An 18278-nucleotide genomic window follows, 5' to 3' on the forward strand; every position below is an offset into this window, starting at 1 on the left:
TTAGGTTCACCGGCTCGGATTAACTGCAAGATATCAGACAGCGCTAAATAAATGCTATCCATGAAGACATGGGATCCGTGGATTTCTTAACTGACTCGTGATTTCATGCTTATCTGCAATGAGATTGCAGGCTGTTCGTTTATTACGTATATGAGAGTCTAAAAGATCCGCGTGTTTAGGAGACAGCGCTAAATATATGTCACCTATGAAGACATAGTATCCGTGGAATTCGTTACTCGTGATTTCATGTTGATGCTATTAACCTGAGGGTGAGATTGCAGGGTGTTCGTTTATCACGTATATGAGAGTCTATCAGATCCACGTCTTTACAAAGTTGGTCACTGTTGTCTCTCGCTTTCGAGAGCTTTGGCCCCTTGCAGTTGTTTTCAGCTCTGTTGCTCAGTTCGTGACTGAAAGACAAGTATTATGTTCTTAGAGCTGACATGTGTCAGATGTACATGTATCTCCATTGTTTTGTGCGTTAGCTCGCATCCGGTAGATATTCAAAGCTAAGCCAGCCAGTGACTGTCATGGGAGTCTCTAGGATGCTTCAGCGATTTCTTCTGACAAGTGTTTAGTGCTGTTTCTCAGGCAAGACTGCAGTTTCGATGCTCTATGAATCTCGTCAGTTGCCACTGATAGAGTTATGATGCATTCTTTGAACTCTTTGAACAACTGGAGCATGTACGCTACACTATTTTGAAACAGTCGAAAATAATGAATATTGAGGTATATATGTAGTTTACAATTTTTAATCAATTCCAGATTGTTTTGAATTGCTGAGGTTCCCGACAACTGAATGAACTGCGAAAGAGCATAAGTCTTAACACGACAAGAAGATGAATCCTACCTCTCGCGCTCCTCTACGTTTGGTTCTGTTTATACATGGATTTCGCTGAAACAAGAATTTGACCAGGGCGGGCAGTGGATTACAGGGGGCGTCATAGATGTCTCGTCATAACAGGTATGTCAAGGTAGTTTAACTGATTTTTTTTTTATACTTTACACGTGCATATCTCTTTAACTTTCATATACATTGAGGAAGTCAATGTGACGTTTTTGTTTTAAAATAGACACCTTTACACTCTACCAGCAGAATCTGCTAGTGAAATAGCATAATCTGCTGTTTAAGTGCGAATGAAAACTAAGTGAAAAGGTATGGAATCCGGACTCGAGCAAGGCTTGGAATCCGGAATCCAAAGACATGGAATCCGGAATCCGGAATCCACCGTGACCGAATCCGGAATCCAGGACTCCCCTGGATTCCTTTACATGGGGCGACATTAAACTAGATTCAGGTGACAAATATCCTGCATACTGCTAATTACGATTTTCAAAAAAGCCGATGAGTGGGGTGTGTGAGAGAAACGTGACATTATGCCTGGCCCCGATTGTTCAAAGAGTGGATAACGCTATCCAGTGGATAAATCGCATTTCACTGACAAAAAAAAAAAATGACTCCAGCCCAAGGATAAATTTTATTCGCTGGATAGCGATTTATTCACTGGATGGAGTTATGATCCTCTGTTTGAACAACTGGGGCATGGTGAATATAAATGATAGATGTATTTTTCCGTCGAAGATGTCGTTATGCATACTCGTAAAAAGCCTCTGAACCTAGTATGATGGCCCTGTTCCCACGAGTCTCCTGTAGCTCAGTGGTGGAGTATCCGAACTAGTCCGAATCGGAAGGTCTTAGGTTCGACTCCTGTAAGGAGAACATTGGGCCGAGTATGCTTGTACCACTGACTGTAAAATACTTCTATACAGTTTTTTTTATTGACAATATCTATATTACCCTTACAATACGTACAAATAATACTTACAATACACTAGAATAAAACGAAAAAAAAAAAGAATACAGTTACATTCACTACTAAAGGCTTGCTCATTTCCGTTATATCTTACAAAGTTCAAAGAAAAGTAATATACAGCTCTAGGTTACAAACTTCTTGTCAATTAAAGGTCTCCCTTTATTGTAATAACGTTCATTTGAATTAGTCCTTGTTGATATTTGTTTTTCGATTTCAGCCTTGCTTACTCACTATTGTTAGATAAGTACTAAAAGACAAAGGTTCTTCATTAATACTACAATAATATATATATAGTATTTCGCAATTAGTAGGAGGTGATTAGTTAAGTTACAAAGGTGGTCGTTATCTATGATACGATATAAAGACTTTTGCGGTTGACAATTCTAGTTTTATGGTAGTATGAGTCTCATACCATTCCAGAAGAATTTTCCAGAACTCTGATACCACCGGACATGAAACAAGCATATGTTTAAGATCTTGTTTTGTTTTTGAGCATAAATTGCAAAGATCACTGTTTACTAGTTTAGCTTTAAATAATTTGCTTCTAGCAAAATCATGTAAGGTTTTGTACTGGAACATAGTTAACTTCATTTCTATAGTGATTAAGAAAGCTAAGTTGAAGTATTTGCTTATCCGGTTTTAACCCATTGGCAACAAGGCGTTGTTTTGGAGTGGTGGGGTCTTCAAATATATGCTTCACGAAACTTTTGTGTATGGCTTTGGTTGTTAGCGCTTTCAAGTTATCCCACGGTTGTGTAGGATGCTCTTGATGTAGCCCCGTTCGCTTTATTGCCATTTTATATTCTTGTGGAATAGCGTTTATTAGTCCAAAATAGGTTAAAAAAAATTGTATGTTACTGATAACGGAGTTTAAACTCTTCATAAGTAAGGAAATCTATATTCGGGTCAGTTTATTTAGCAAGATCATAGTTTTTTCTGGAAATTGATCGGTTCATATGTACCACGCAAACACATCAACACACGTTTGACCGCTGTTCTGATTCTCTGAGAAGTTTACCCAGTCCTGTCCATACCATATCTGCAATTCCTGGCCCTGAGACAAAGACAGTGGGCTTGAAAGGTTGCGAAAAACCAACGCCGCTGATTTGTGTACAGTTTCTTCAAGACTATAGCAATGTTCCTTGAAGGCTTGGTGAATAGGATGCTTTCTCAAGTCTTTATTGTGAGGCAAAATGGCTTCTTTGGTGGCATTTGTAATGTTAGTCATAAACTTACTCTCGCCATAGTCTGGATTGGTGCAGCCCCAGTACGAATCACCGGTCTGTGGGTTGCAGTCTATTGACCCCGAAATATGAACGAGCTTCATGGTCCTTACACGTCCTGTCTTAGTCATGTTGAAGGCCCCATACTGGTTATCTCGAGCTCCAAAGCAAACGGGATCTGTGTTGATTTTCTGCCAGGCTCCTAAAAGAAAAAAAACAAACCCCCTGTTTTCCTTTTCCGCGTTTTTTCTTCGCCGAAAGTTCCTCAAATCCAAATGCAATGCGAGAAACTACCAAATCGAGTTTTTTTAAAGTGAAAAATTGTGAGAATTAACACTGCGAAATGGAATATCAAGGCACAAAACACAGAAAGTCAAACGACATAAGAGTACATGTTATGAAAGGACACGGCATGAAACAGAGACTTTGTTAGTGTGAGTGGTACGAAGAAATCACGCGAAAAATTGTTAAAATGCATGTTATAAAAGAAAATTAAATTACAAGGCATTAAAAAACAAGACCTGTTTGCGTTGAGGGTACCATTCTTACGCGGCGGGGTCGCGTATCAAATTAACTTTTCCAATGACGATTTTTAGAGCTTTTGACACTGGCAGAAACGAAAAATATGACGCAGAGTCCTGGACTTGAACCCGGGTCACTTTAGCAGGAGGCGAGTGCTATCACAATTTTTTGCACTATTTTGTCCATTTTGTTAATTTGCGACCCCAAGTGCGGTTTTACAAAATTAAAACTTTGATCAGTACCCTGACGTATATGGGAATGAATCAAATTGTGTTCTCTAATAACATTTAAACTTTTACCTTGTTGAAACTTTCAGTCCTCATTGAGCAAATAACAATAATAATAATAATAATAATAATAATAATAATAATAATAATAATAATAATAATAATAATAATAATAATAATGGTCGTCTTTTAAATATTGCAGGTTACCCAAGAAAAAGAAAAAAAAAAGAAAAGGAACAAGCATATGTTTTCAATCTGCTATGCCTCTTGGAACTTTTTTCCTCCTTGTCCCAATTGTTCAAAAAGCGGATAACTCTATCCAGTGGATAAAATGTACACAAAAAAGTACAATTTTTCCAATGGATAGAGAATTATCCGCTGGATAAAGTTATTCACTCTTTGACGGAACAACTGTGGCCTTGTATCCTATAGAAATTTCAGCTATTTCGGCTTGTTGAGTTTAAATTGCATAAAAGGTCGGCAATTCAGTTAACTATTTTTTGTGTTAAATAACGATGAGAATTTCGTTTGTCTCTTGTTCTCTTGTCCGGAAGGCTCCTTGTTTTCTTTTCCACCCGTTGGGATTTGCGAAAAGTTGGAGTGACGTCTCACAACTTTACCTACTTAATTTAATGTAGATGTAAATGTAAAATTCTTTGCAAATTTAAGTACAAAAATCTCAGCTCAACCGAAATCGTGAAATTAAAACAGTCGTATATTACACCATTTTAAAACTTCTCACAAGTTAGGTACATATTGCAATAAATACTTGTCTAAAAGTAAGTTTGAAAATAACAACAAGATTGCAAATGCGCATGCCGTACCTTCACATTGAGCCAGGACTCTTCTATCGGAGTATATCCAGTACTCGCTGGTAGCCATGTTGTTTCCTTCACTCGACTTGATTTCGTCACATGACTCAGCAGGAAGCTCCTGAATTGAACCTAGTGGTGCTGTACAATAAAACCTCCAAACAATCAGAATATTTCTTTAACCCTAGTTTTTAAGAACGGTGCCCCTTTTTGTTACTGCGCATGCTTTCTGTGCATCTCGGGATGGTCGACACAGCGGCAAAATGAGTGCGCATGCTCCGCAGATTTGTGATTCAAGCGAGAATCGATTACGAATGCTCCACTTCAATCGCCAAATTCACACCTGCTACCACAATATTTTTTTTGAATAAGATGTGTGATGGAGGAAGTTCGAAGGAACGTTTCCTGAAAGCGGCAACCTTATCTATTTTGATTTGGGCTTATCCCCGCGACACGAAAACAAGCAATGGGAATTTTAAAAATGCCGCCATTTCGCCGCGTAAGATTGCTCACGCGTGACGAGCATGCGCACTCATTTTGCCGCTGTGTCAGGATGGTCCAAGAATGTAGAATTTTTTTGATGACCGTGATGGTACCTACCAATAGGTATTTTGGGCAATTTATGACTTGGCCTAAGCTGGGTACGTACCGATACGAACCCTTATACGTTGGAAAAGAGGTTAACTGAATGAATGAATGAATGAATGAATGAACGAACGAACCAACCAACCAACCAACCAACCAACCAACCAACCAACGAACAAACCAACAAGTGAATGAATTAAATATTCAGTCATGGCTCCCTCCCAGCTTACCTCTACCGAAAGCACGCGCCATGTAGATCCTGTTCCAATCTGGGATGAAGTCTTCAGGTCTGGCTTCTTTTGTTCTGGAGTTCAGCTCACAGATATTTTTACCAACGATAAGGTTGTAACTTTGGCATCTGGCTTCTTCTTCGCATTTAATTTGGCACTCTGCTAGAAACCCAGCTTTGACCGTTTTAAACGTGTGACCTCTAAGGAACATACCATGAACAGATATTTCGCCTGGATGACATTGGTCAGCGGCTTTAGTAATGACAATCCGGGACATCACAAACGCAACTGACCACCAAACTCGTGGATTCATATTGATGTTGGGGATCTTTATGGATTCCAACAATATGCCCTGCAAGTGAGGTCGTGAAAACCATTGAAAAGGTTTCTTTTTAAATTCAAATTTAAGTGTTTTCCTTTCTTAAGGAGCCAGGATTCAGAAAAAGGAAGTTTCCGCTCGCAAAAATTTTCTCCAAGTAAAATATTTAATTGAATAATTCGATTAATCTTTTGTGTTCTGTCAAAAAAATATATACGCCTTTCGTCCACAAAACACAGTGACAAACGAGAGAGACAAATTGAAAAGAGGATGGAATTTAAAGTTTTCTTTTTTAACTGCCTTGCCACTGCGTGTCTTCCCCTCTCCCCGGGATATTTTCTGCTAAACCTCTTTTGAAGTTTTTTTTTTTTTATGACATTTTGATGTAATATATCAGACAAGAGAAAGAGAGTTGGAATCCAAAACAAAAACACCGAAAAGTGGGTCGAGGTAAATGTTTGGAAAATTTCCAAATCTCCTTCACTGTAGCCACTTTTTTAGTTTACTTCTCATTAATTATTTAAGAAGTTAAAGAAGTTTGTTTCGTAAACAGTAACAATTATTAGAAAAACAGGAAAATAAGATTGAATGAAACAGATATAGGCAGTAACTCATAAATTTCCAAGTGGTACTTTTATTTCTCAAGGTTATTAAAATTGTTTAAATAAGATTCTGTAAAATTTAATATCTTAGTAGAAATCGTCTCGATTGGTTTGAAAGAAATCGAGACCATGGGAAAAACGCTTACCCAAAGCTAGTGCTTTTGATGAAAATGCCTCTTTTTGCGAAATTTTAAGTTATCAATTATCACTTAAAAAATCAAGAGAAAATAATTTTTTTAGAACAAAATCTTGATTAATTTACCATGAGATGAAAGTTTTGTTTATTAAATTGCTTTTTTTAAGTTTAAGTTGCACGAGTCGAGCACCTTCGCTAATCACAGTCTATCAGAGAATAGATCGTAAAGAGCTTTCCAAACGCTCAAACATCTAAAATTATAGTTTAGGTCGGTCTTAGTTGAACGTTTCACTTTGTCGACTGAAACAGCTGTTGTTTACAATACTATGGTCCTTAGGTCACTGAACTGAGACAGTTGTGACTTGCAAATATGAAAAATCACTTACCAACTAGTTTACTCGGTTGAAAATTCAGAAATCCAAAAAGGCATAAGGAGTTAGATCACGGCTTATCACTTCTACCATTGTCGCATATATAAGGCATGTGGAAAAAATTCATTAACCCGATCCGTGAGCCTTGCCGAGAAATGACACAACAAATGTTGGAGTTATTATATATACACGTCACAACACGCTGTGAACGAACTGTGTTTTCAAACGCTTTTATTGTGATGTATCATTAAAATTTGATCAAAATTTTATGAAATTTTCATATATTTATTTGCCTAAGTCAATGCGAAATTTAAGCTATCTCATATTGGAACGACCTGAGAATGATGTATTATTCAGTTATGACACAGGCAAACTCGGAAAAAGAAATTCCGATTGCTCCTATCAGGAGTCGAACCTAAGACCTTCCGATTACTAGTTCGGATGCTCTACCACTGAGCTACAGGAGACTCGTGGGTGCTAAGGCCATTAAACTAAGTTCATGGGACAAATATCCTGCATACTGCTATACTGCTGGAGCGACCTCTTTCTATATTTTAACAACGAGATATGGAGTTCTAAATTTGATAGATTTCTCCGGCGCTAGACAGTTGATAATAACTAATGCCAGGCATAACCTCACCGGTTACACTACTCTTCTATCTAAACAAATTTAGAAACACAAAGAAATATGCATACCTGTACTTTATATAGTCTTTAAGAGCGGCTGCCTGAGAATATCGAGAACTCGCGGTCAAAACTGAAATTTCGGATTTCCTCATATTTTGTCAGAAGAATCCCTTTCGAGAACTATTTACGAAAATGACATTAAAACTTTCCAAAGATTTTTCGTTTTCGAGAATTCCGGCATAATGTGAAATGCCGTGATCGCGGCGCAGCCGGCGTTAAATTTTGACGAGATTTGGTGCATTTTCAAATCGCTCGGGAAGGAAGACGGCTTACCATATTAAAACGAGCTTTTGAAATTAAGTTAGGCATCCTTCTGAGAATACGGTCTTATGAAAATGTTGCTGGAGGATTCTTATTTACATGCAGTTTTTAAAGTCCGAAGAATCCTATTTTCAGCATTTTTGTTGACACTTGAAATTGTGGAAACTTTGCGGACAAATATCGTGTCCTGGTACATCGAAATTTGAAGCAAGTATTATACTTTAGGAAAGCTCTATACATGTAGTGCAATATATAAAAAATCCAGCTTGGGTAATTTAAAATCCAAGCGTTGACGGAAGTAAACACATAGGGAATTTCAATTTTTTTTTTTTTCAAAAATGGCAGTGGTCACGCAAGGACAAGTTTTAAAATAAGTTTAAAATAAATTTATTGTTTATGTTTCAGTTCTGTTGGAATAAAACTAAGTTGTTATTCGGAAACAAAATCTCATGTGTTGATGGGTTTATCCCTATAAAAAATAATTTCTTTCCTAGTAGGTGATCACCGATCGCAAACAAAAAAATGAAACGTTCAGCTGTTATGTCACGCTTTCCTCGGTACGCCAGCGTAAACAATGCGAAGGATACGAAACGAAATCAGTAAATATTTCATATCAAAATGTATCTGAAACCCCCAACAGGCGATAATGTTTCATTATATTACTAATCGACTTGCGTAAAAACGCCTTTGGTTCAGAAAAGTTGCGCAAAAGTCGCAGTTTTTATAAATCCTAGGTTTGTCAAAGCTGCATCTCATCCTCACTGTCAATAAAATGTCGTGACAGGCACTTACATTGAGCTGGACAAACGAAGACGAGAATTCTAAAAGCTGAAGAACAAGGTATCTGTGTTTTCAATTTGCAGGCCCTAGACTATATGTCATAAACAGAACTGAGATATCAGAGCCGGTAGAGAAAATCATGCTTTCACTTAAGTGCAAGGCTGGCCATAATATTATCTTTAACGGCTACACTGCGGCTATAATATATTTGAATGAGCACTTACCGTTCCAATGCCTGCAAAATAGGCATTTAATGAACCATCCCCATTAATGCGAGCAATAGTCCACCCTTCTCAGTCCGATCCGGATAGAAGAGCACCAGAAAATAACCAAGGTTGTTTGCATATTATGGCCATCACCGTGTACATAGCTATTTTAAACTTGCTATTTATAAACAATGACGCAAAATGGTTATAAATAGCAATGTGCGTTCTTGTTTTGGAGTGGTTTGCTCGATACTAGAAACTGTATTTCTTCTTCCGCGATGTCATATTTTTCAGTTTCTATATATTTTTGGTTGCATTTATGGCCCCATGCTCATTTTCGTCCTTGATAGACGACGAGTCCGGTTGCAGTCAAAGTTCGTACTATTACAGCAACCTGCGTTTCTTTGGGTGAATGCCAAAAAGATATCTCCAGTCATCCAGGTCCCAACGCCGCATGTTAGTAAAGTTATCGATCATCTGATGTTGTTGATTGAACATATGAAGTTAAGTTTACTGACTTTACATTGATGGAATACAAACAGCGGTGATATTTCTGATCAACCTACGATGACTCAAGAACAAAAGTCTTTACATTGATGGGATTTGATATTCTGAAAGGATGAGTCGAATAACAATCAGACCATCTGCCCGCGCCGTCGAGATGTCTACGATCTTCGTTGGCGGTAGCCTCCCACGCAGTCGTTTTTAGGGGACTCGTATTAACTCCTCCCCGAGTCCCTTCAAAACGACTGCGTGGGAGGCTACCGCCAACGAGGACCGTACACATCTAGTTAAGACGTCTAGTTTAGTCGGAAGGGGCCGAGAGGGAGAAATCTGCGTGACTAGCATTCCGCAAGCGTTGCTCGTCCTCGCGCTCGCGAAACTCATATATGCCTGAATAAGCCCTAAAATCATCATCATCATTATCATCATCATCATCATCACCATCACCATTATCGTCGTCATCATCATCATCATCATCATCATCATCATCATCAGTGAATCGAATAAAGGCCTTAGAGGTACGGCATATTCCTTTGCTTTTTTTGTGAGCATGAGAAACCTGCAGTTACTATTAAATGACATCTGTAGTGCGGAAATACTTCGGATTATTGTTGAATACCTTTTTCGTGCATGGGTATGTGTGTACTCACGCTGGAGGAGATTCAAAATTCGTTCAAATTAAAGTAGCCACAGCGATAGAATGATTGCTGAGACCATAGCGGTTTTTGAATATTATTTTCTCTCTTTTTTTTTAAGTTTTATCAGTCACCTTTCCTTCTAAGACCAGAGTATTGTCTCCCTATACCACATGGTACCCTCCTCTTAGATAAAACAATAGTTTCCCCGCTTCCTCTTCTCCCCGCATTAACTTCATTCATTGTCCTCTTTTTTAAATGTCATATTCACTCAAGATTGTTTGAGGGCCGGTTGGAAAAAGCAAGCGCCTGGGATCTAGGGATTATTTTCAGCAAACTTATATATCTATTCTCGGTTTTCACGTGACGTCACCAAATTCTAGAATTCAAAACTGGGAGGCCTACAAAATTTTTACCTTCACTCAAGGAAAGATTACCTCAAAATATGTCTGTTCACAATTTCTTAGCTCGATGTCGTGCTTCCTTTTGAAAATAGAAAAGTTTCAATTTCCGAGTTTCCATCGTGCGTGACATAAGGAGGACGGCCGTGACAGAGCTTTTCCGTATCTTAAAAATGACTCTTCGGGTGATTTTCAGCATTCTAAACAATTTAAGTTTGAGGAGAAATATTAATCTAAACATTCGAAAATTCACAAGGGCAAACAAACCTCTTTTCTGGCAAAAGTGAACTCCAGATGTTTTTTCGTATTTCCGGCCGCCATGTTTGTGCCCCTCAGAGGGACACAAACATGGCGTCTCCATACTAAGCTCTATAAATTTATGTGGAACATTTTGTCAAATAACTCGAGTACGGAATGCCGCACAGACCTGACACTTGGACAGATGCCTCATTTATTTATCCTCTATACCATGTCAATTTCTTGACGTCATTCATCGAATGGTTTCGATTTTTTTTTTCAATGGCGTGACAGTGAAAACCGAGAATTAACAAGTTGAATGCGTTGTAACCAGCTTTAAATCAATGTTATTTTCTTTACTATGGAAGAAAATACTCAAAAAGACTCAGAAAATGCTGTTTAATTAGCTACGATAAAGGTCGTTTATTGACAGGCAGACAGACAAACAGACTACACGGGTTAGTTGAACTCCTCAGTGCGAAAAAGATGAAAATACCGCAACGTTTGTTTGATGGAAGTTTCGTCTTCAGTGAGCAATACCACGTGTAGGTGATTTACCTTCTACTCGAAAATATGCCAAAGCGCCGGGCAAAATGGAATTTTATCTCATATCAGCGGTATCGAAGCGGCAGGCAAATACAACTCGGATACTATACACTGTAGTTATAAAAACGTAAACATGTCATTAACCCTAGCTATCGACTGTGAGGTAGAAAATGTCGCTGTTTCGTACAGATTCATTTAAGAACTGAGCAGATTGTCACCCTTCTGTTTAGTGAAAAACGTACTAGTTGCGTGAAGTACAATAATGAAATTTGTCGATCATTCTGACCTTGCGTTATATGTCACGGCAATCGGCCTTAACGAATTTTGCTGTAGCATTAGTTATCACTCACTCTAACTGTGAATAATTTTTTGTATAGGAATATTCAGTAACGAAAAACTGTTTATAGTATTACATTTTGTATTCTAGCGATAACTTTGTCGTTCTCTCGGGAAAATATATTATACAAACTATAAAATGTATTTTAAATGTGTTAACTAGTACTTGCGTGACTGACCACTGACTGACCATTTTGTTAACACTTGACTATAAATGTTATACCCAAACTAGATTTCTTACATGTAGCAGTAAAATAACAGATCGTACCTCAAGCATACCTGTTGTTGTAAGTTTCGATGTACCAGGGCAAGATTTTGCCTCGAAATATTTCCTCATTTTCAAGTGTTCACATGCGAGGAGTTCAACAGTCAGCATGTTGTTGATAGGCTGTGATCTAGAAAACATGCCTGCTTTGCACAGCTCCACAAACCCAAAAGTGATTTTAACGCCTGCTATTAGCTTTATTATTGAAACAAGTTCTTATTTAGTAAGATAAATCATAAATACTTGGTTCTAGAAGTACTTCTAGATGCACCATGTGACAATGAAAAAAAATTGGTTGAGATCTGGACGAGCAGAAAGGTGACATGACACCTTGACCTTTTCAAATTTGGGGTTACATCTCACTCCCTAGTTAGACTTATTTTATTTAAGGTATATAAAACAATTCAAAACTTATTAGATCATTAGATTTAGTTTTGGAACAAGAATTATATAATTCTCCGGTAAAAATGACATACAAACAATAATTTATTGAAACATGTCATCTTGTCCTTGCGTGACCACAGGAATTTTTTGAAAAAATATGTCAAAAATTCCCTATGTGTTTTATTCCGTCAAAGACTGGCTTTTAAATTACCCAAGCTGAATTTTTGATATATTGCAGCACAAGAATAGAGCTTTGCTCTACTGTAACTTTCATTGTAAATTTCGATGTACCAGGAAAAGAATTTTGTCCGCAAAGTTTCCACAATTTCAAGTGTCAACAAAAATGCTGAAAATAGGATTCTTCGGACTTTGAAAACTGCATGTAAATAAGAATCCTCCAGCAATATTTTCATAAGACCGTATTCTCAGAAGGATGCCTAACTTAACTTCAAAAGCTCGTTTTAATACGCTGAGCCGTCTTCCTTCCCGAGCGATTTGAAAATGCACCAATTTAACGCCGGCTGCGCCGCGATCACGGCATTTCACATTATGCCGGAATTCTCGAAAACGAAAAATCTTTCGAAAGTTTTAATGTTATTTTCGTAAATAGTTCTCTAAAGGGATTCTTCTGACAAAATATGAGGAAATCCGAAATTTCAGTTTTGACCGCGGGTTCTCGATATTCTCAGTCAGCCGCTCTTAAATGCTAAATGCCTCTCCATGGCAATGGACGAACACTGTCACGTCACGGGATCAATTTAAACCAATCAGGCTTGGGGAGAATTTAAGCAGTGAAGTATATTCTGTGACAGTGACTCGTACCGAAAAGATGTGCGACTTGTGCAGTTTGAACTTTAAAATGAGAGACACCAAACAAGAACGTAGAGTTTGACTTTGAGGGCGTTCTCTTCAGTATTTGAATGTCTCAAATTTCCATACAATTATCAGCTACTTAGCCGACGAGGTCGTAGGCCGAGTAACCTAAAATCAGGGGATCCTCATTCCGCTGAATTGAGCAGGATAATTGTTTTATTATTCAAAACATCGATAACAAAGCACAGTTGTATTACAGAACAGCTGGAGACGATTTTCATTTTGCCATTTTTCTCCTCGACACACGAAATTACGTATATCGCAGGATATCTGTTGACTACGGACGACGAATATTCAGTGCACCATGACCATATTTGGGCAGTGTTACAGTGTGTTAAATAATTATGTTAACTCCTCACTGTTGGAAGGAACATATTTGTTCCTTTGTCAGTTGGCGTCAGTTGCTTGGTGTCAAGTCGTCATATAAACAGTTTAAAAAACAAGAGTAGAACTCTCAAACTCATTAATAATTTGTGCCAAGAAGAAAGAAAGGAAATCACTATCGTAGAGATAACCTGTGTAGCTGACGGTATTTTTTCAAGCGCGAATGTAAAGTTTTGGCTCCGCGCAGAAAAAAAAATTCATATCCTCTTTTCCCCTCACGGCTTCGCTGCTCGTTCGCCAACTTTCGCCTTGGGAGGAGCCCTAGGAATGAGGATAGTTACCAGACTACTGTGGAGAAGGTTTGGGAAATATGAAATACGAAAATACGAAATAACTAACTAAGTTTTAACTAGTTTTATTTAAACAAGTGAAATTGATGAGCAGCCGATAGGCTCGTTGCAGAATTTCACGTGCATAATAGAGCCCAAGAAAGGATGAAGGCCTCTCTTGTAAAAACTAAATTAGAAACTAATTATGAAATACTGAGGGCCAGTTATTTAAACGAAGTCTACCTCAGGCCGTGGCTTAAGACAATCCGTGGGCCTCCAAATCTGTTCATAAGTGTTTTATTTTAAGTAGATAAATGGTTTCCTAGTCTGGGATGCAAGCCCTCTCGCTACCTTCAGCAGCAGCCAATACCGAGCTTAAGATCCGACGACGGCGGGTGTCTATGACGGCGGGCGGAAGTAAAAAAAGTTGCCAAATAACTTCCGGACAGCCGTCGTGAAATGTTTCCCGCCGTAGCGGGCTTGTTTACGACGTCAAAATGCCGAGTTTGCCGTCGCGTCTAAAACGTGAGTAAAATAATCCCATTTTAGGTCTTATTCGGCAAAATTCTTTGATACTTTCGATAGTTAAAGGTTTTTCAATCTTAGTGGACCGTTTTATTTGAGTATTTCATGAAGAGAAAAAGATTGTTAAAGGATTAATCGCCGTTTTATTTTGTCGATCTTGGCGGGCTGTCGATGACCACATGGAAAGCCGCTGTGAAAGCCGCCAATTGCAAACCACAACCAGTAAGTTTTCTTTTTTTCTTGATGTACTGTTAGGAATATGTATTTAAGTAAATCATTAAATACCCTGTTTGAATTCTGTTGTGTTGTAGTTAAATTAGACGAGTCGTCCTTCATCGAAATAACGAGTCAACATTCAAAATTAATCTCGGCTCAGTTTGTTGACAACACAAAATCGAGCTTGTTTTGATCCACATCCATCCGACAGTTGTGAATTAAAAAGGAAAAAGGCGAAGGAATCATCGCAGAACTAAGTTTTGGTCTATGCAACATTTAATGAAGAAGATACAATATTTCAACTATATTCCAAAGTCATAATCATGTCGTGGCACGACGTGATTATGGCCCTGGAATGGTGCGATGATTGAATTGTTATATTTTAATACAAGTTTGATTTAAATCTGGTTTGGAATTGTCTGTACGCATATTTACATGTTGTCTTGTTACCTGCATTGAAAATATGTAATTTTAAATGGCAGAATGTTTATGGAATGGGCAGAAGAAAAAGAAAAATCTGGATTTTTCGACTTATTTTAATCGTACAAGAGAAGAAATCCGCCCTCGTCGGATCTTAAGCTCCCTAAATTGTTTAGATATGACTGGTGGCAACGTCAAAAACGGCTAAGAACGTGCTTTTGTTAAACACCGTTTTAACTATCTTTTAACAACTGACCCTGAATGTTTCTGAATACGTTCCTGTGTAGTTGCTGGACAAAAAAAATGGTTGGATATTATCGTTTGCATTTCTCCCGTAAATCTGAATTGGACAAATGCTAAGTTGATGCTTATATGTACCACGCATACACATCAACACAAGTACCACCACTGTTGTTTTCTTCTGAGCAGTTTATCCAGTCCTGCCCATACCATATCTGCAGCTCCTGGCCTCGTGATAAAGACAGTGGGCTTGGAGGCTTGGGAAGAACTAACTCGGGTGATTTGTGTCCAAACCCTTCGAGGCTGTAGCAATGATTTTTAAAGAAGCATGTTTTATTTTTAATGTTTCGTCCTTCCAAGTCTTCAGCGGGTGGCAGAAATGCTTCTCTGTTAGCTTTTGTAATGATCGTCATCATCTTGTTGGCGTAGTTGTAATTTGCGCATCCCCAATAGGAATCGCTGTCTACTCTGTTGCAATGTAGCGACCCCGATTTGCGAACGAGCTTCATGGTCTTGACACGCCCACTCTTAGTCATGTTGAAGGCACCATACTTGTCATCTCGAGCTCCAAAGCAAACTGGATCTGTGTTGATCTTCTGCCAGGCAGCTAAAAGTGAAAACACTAGATAAACCTTCATTATTCAACTCAAGGTCGGTGAAGTACGCGGTCGTTGGTCAACGATGTACCTTAACTTAACCCTTTGACCTCGCGAGGTATACTGAAAATTCCGAAATTTTAGCCTGGAAAATTAAACTTAAACATAGGCCTTGTATGAGTGATGGATGGTGCTTTAAAGTGCAAACGTTACAAATATTGTACCTTCGCACCGAGCCAGGATTGCCTGACTAGCTCTTCCATCTGAGTATATCCAGTACTCCCTGGTAGCCATGTTGTTTCCTTCACTGGCCTTGATTTCGCCACAAGAGTCAGCAGGAAGCTCTTGGATTGAACCTAGTGGTGCTGTACGACAGAAAAATGATCAGACTAGCTCCAGTGGACTCTTTTTACATAAACTTTGATTGGCTATTCATGATCAATTTCCAGATGTTATTATTAACCACCGCCACTCCGGTTAACAATTGTTAAATTAGTCAAATCATATTGAGAGTTTTTGGTCTGCTATGAGTTAAATATAGATTGAACAATGAATGGGATTTTCTGTCCAAATTGAAACTCAATTATTTAAAAAAAAATATGCATGGTTACCTCCAATTTCTTTTGGATTCCAATTTCCCTTTGCTAAGATCTGCTTTTTCTGTGTATTCATAAACCACACAAAAATACCTTTGTCTCGGACCATCTCGAGATGCGCAGAAAAAATATAGAAATAATATTAAAAAAATTATATAGCGCAACTTTCCATAAAATGACCAAGTGCGTTGAACTTAAGCACAGTAACAAAGAAGAAACCATCGTTAACAAGGTCACGTCACGCGCAACTGTACCTCGGTTGAATGCACGCTTCATGTAGATCCTATCCAAATCTGGTACCAAGTCTTCAGGTCTGGCTTCTTTTGTTCTGGAGTTCAGCTCACAGATATTTGAACCCAGGATGACATTAAAACTTTGGCATCTGGCTTCTTCCTCGCATTTCATTTGACACTCTGCTGGAATTCTAGTCTGGACTGATGTAAATGTGTGGCCTTTGAGAAACATTCCATAAACAGAGTTTTCTGCTGGACGACATTGTTCAATGCCTTCTGTAAAACCAATCCGGGACACTAGAAATGCAACCAACAACCAAACTCGGGGATACATGCTGTCGATGTCGATCTTAATGGAACCTGAAAAAAAGCCCTCCAAGTCAGTTCGTGAAAACCATTTAATTTTTTTGTTAATTGAATTTATTTCTTCCTCAGTTAAAAGTAAAAAAAATTTGGCGAGGCAACGTTCGAAGTTGTTGACATCAGCAAGGACAGAACAACAGTCCAAAGTGTGGCCTCCTTCGCAGACCCTCTTTTGGCTCGTCAAAATTAAAGAGCGACTGCGAGGGGGGGGGGGGGGGGGGGGGCTATGCAAATTAGAGAGTGGATGTATCTTAATGAAAGTCAGAGAAAAATTTCCATTGTCTTAGTCTCAAGGCGGAAAGATAGAGTATGACTGCACTTTAAACGTTAACATCAGTGTTTATGAGTTTGAATGACACAGTCGAATTTTGTGACAAAAAGTTGTTGCTAATAAAATCCGGTTTGAACATTCCGTACTCGTCATGTAAGCGCTTTTCGCAAACTGTGTACAGCAATGTGATAATGCAGATTTCTCTTGGTGTAACCAACATAGCCCATTTCACATAGACCACACTGAAAATCAACAACCGCGCACCTGAGATATTTTTAAGTACCGTTAGATATTTGCACTGTAAAAAAAACCGCTTTGGTGGTTGTTCGTAGAGTGAAAAACCGGTTTTCTTACGCCTGCGCACTCATGTTGCGTTTCCTCGTAGTTTTCTTGGATCTCTTCGGTGATTAGATGTTTTGGTGTGTAGTATTGCCACAACTCGTAAAAATATACAGCGGTGCTACACACCAATATCAAGGCTTCTAATAAGATATATGTATTTAACAATTAGAGAAATGCCAGCTCAATTTTTGTATTGCGATATAGTTGAATCAGATGACAGCACAGCTAGAATGAACTATCGCAAAAGAAATCGAGAGAAAATAATTAATAATTAATTACTATTTCACTGAGATGAAAGATTTGCCTCTGTAACTATCATTTTACACCATTCGTAATAAACTTGAACGCTAACTAAATGTAGTTATACTCTTAGTAACATTGATGTTTTCTTTGTTTAGTGTCGAAATTGGAAGGCCTAGAATCAGCGATGTTAGTCGGTAAAATAACTTTTAAAATAGTAAAGTAACCATGCACCAGAAAATGGCTTGACTTGTCATCGTTAAGTAACTTTCAAACGTTTAAAAATCGCACTTTATCGACGGAAACAGCTCTTGTTTGATTTGCTACGGGCCTTGATAAACAGAAATAAGAAGAGGTTCGCTGCTGCCGCATATATGTATGAATACGCTTTAGACTTACCAAATAGATTTCTAAAGTGAAAAAATTTGGAGATCCAATACGGCAATTGTAACAAGGCATCAGATCAAGGCTCACACATCACTTCTTAAATTTAGTAGTTGTCAAAGGTAAACTTCTGCGAGCTTTGAAAAATTTCGCCAGATGCTACTGTTTTAAATTATGGTACAACAATAGCGCTGTGAACGAAGTGTGTTTTTCACGCATTTTATTGTGATGTGTCATTAAACA

General features: G+C 38.2%; 2 protein-coding genes across 2 annotated transcripts; both read right to left on the reverse strand.

Annotated features, from left to right (window-relative positions):
- Window positions 1–1757: 1757 nt before the first annotated feature.
- LOC146472205 (uncharacterized) lies at window positions 1758–8921 on the reverse strand. Its single transcript, XM_085119631.1, has 4 exons — window positions 8794–8921; window positions 5414–5765; window positions 4611–4739; window positions 1758–3239 (listed from the first exon to the last, which is right to left on the reverse strand). The coding sequence occupies exons 2-4, from the start codon at window positions 5724–5726 to the stop codon at window positions 2767–2769; spliced, it is 915 nt and encodes a 304-aa protein (XP_084975757.1). The 5' UTR covers window positions 5727–5765; window positions 8794–8921; the 3' UTR covers window positions 1758–2766.
- Window positions 8922–13536: 4615 nt separating this feature from the next.
- Window positions 13537–17314, reverse strand: LOC146472206 (uncharacterized). Its single transcript, XM_085119623.1, has 3 exons — window positions 16457–17314; window positions 15831–15971; window positions 13537–15617 (listed from the first exon to the last, which is right to left on the reverse strand). Exons 1-3 carry the CDS (start codon window positions 16767–16769, stop codon window positions 15139–15141), a joined length of 933 nt encoding a protein of 310 aa, XP_084975749.1. The 5' UTR covers window positions 16770–17314; the 3' UTR covers window positions 13537–15138.
- Window positions 17315–18278: the final 964 nt, after the last annotated feature.

The sequence above is a fragment of the Pavona decussata genome, unplaced genomic scaffold (assembly GCF_977016875.1).
Source record: "Pavona decussata unplaced genomic scaffold, jaPavDecu1.1 SCAFFOLD_100, whole genome shotgun sequence".
NCBI classification, from domain to species: Eukaryota; Metazoa; Cnidaria; class Anthozoa; order Scleractinia; family Agariciidae; genus Pavona; species Pavona decussata.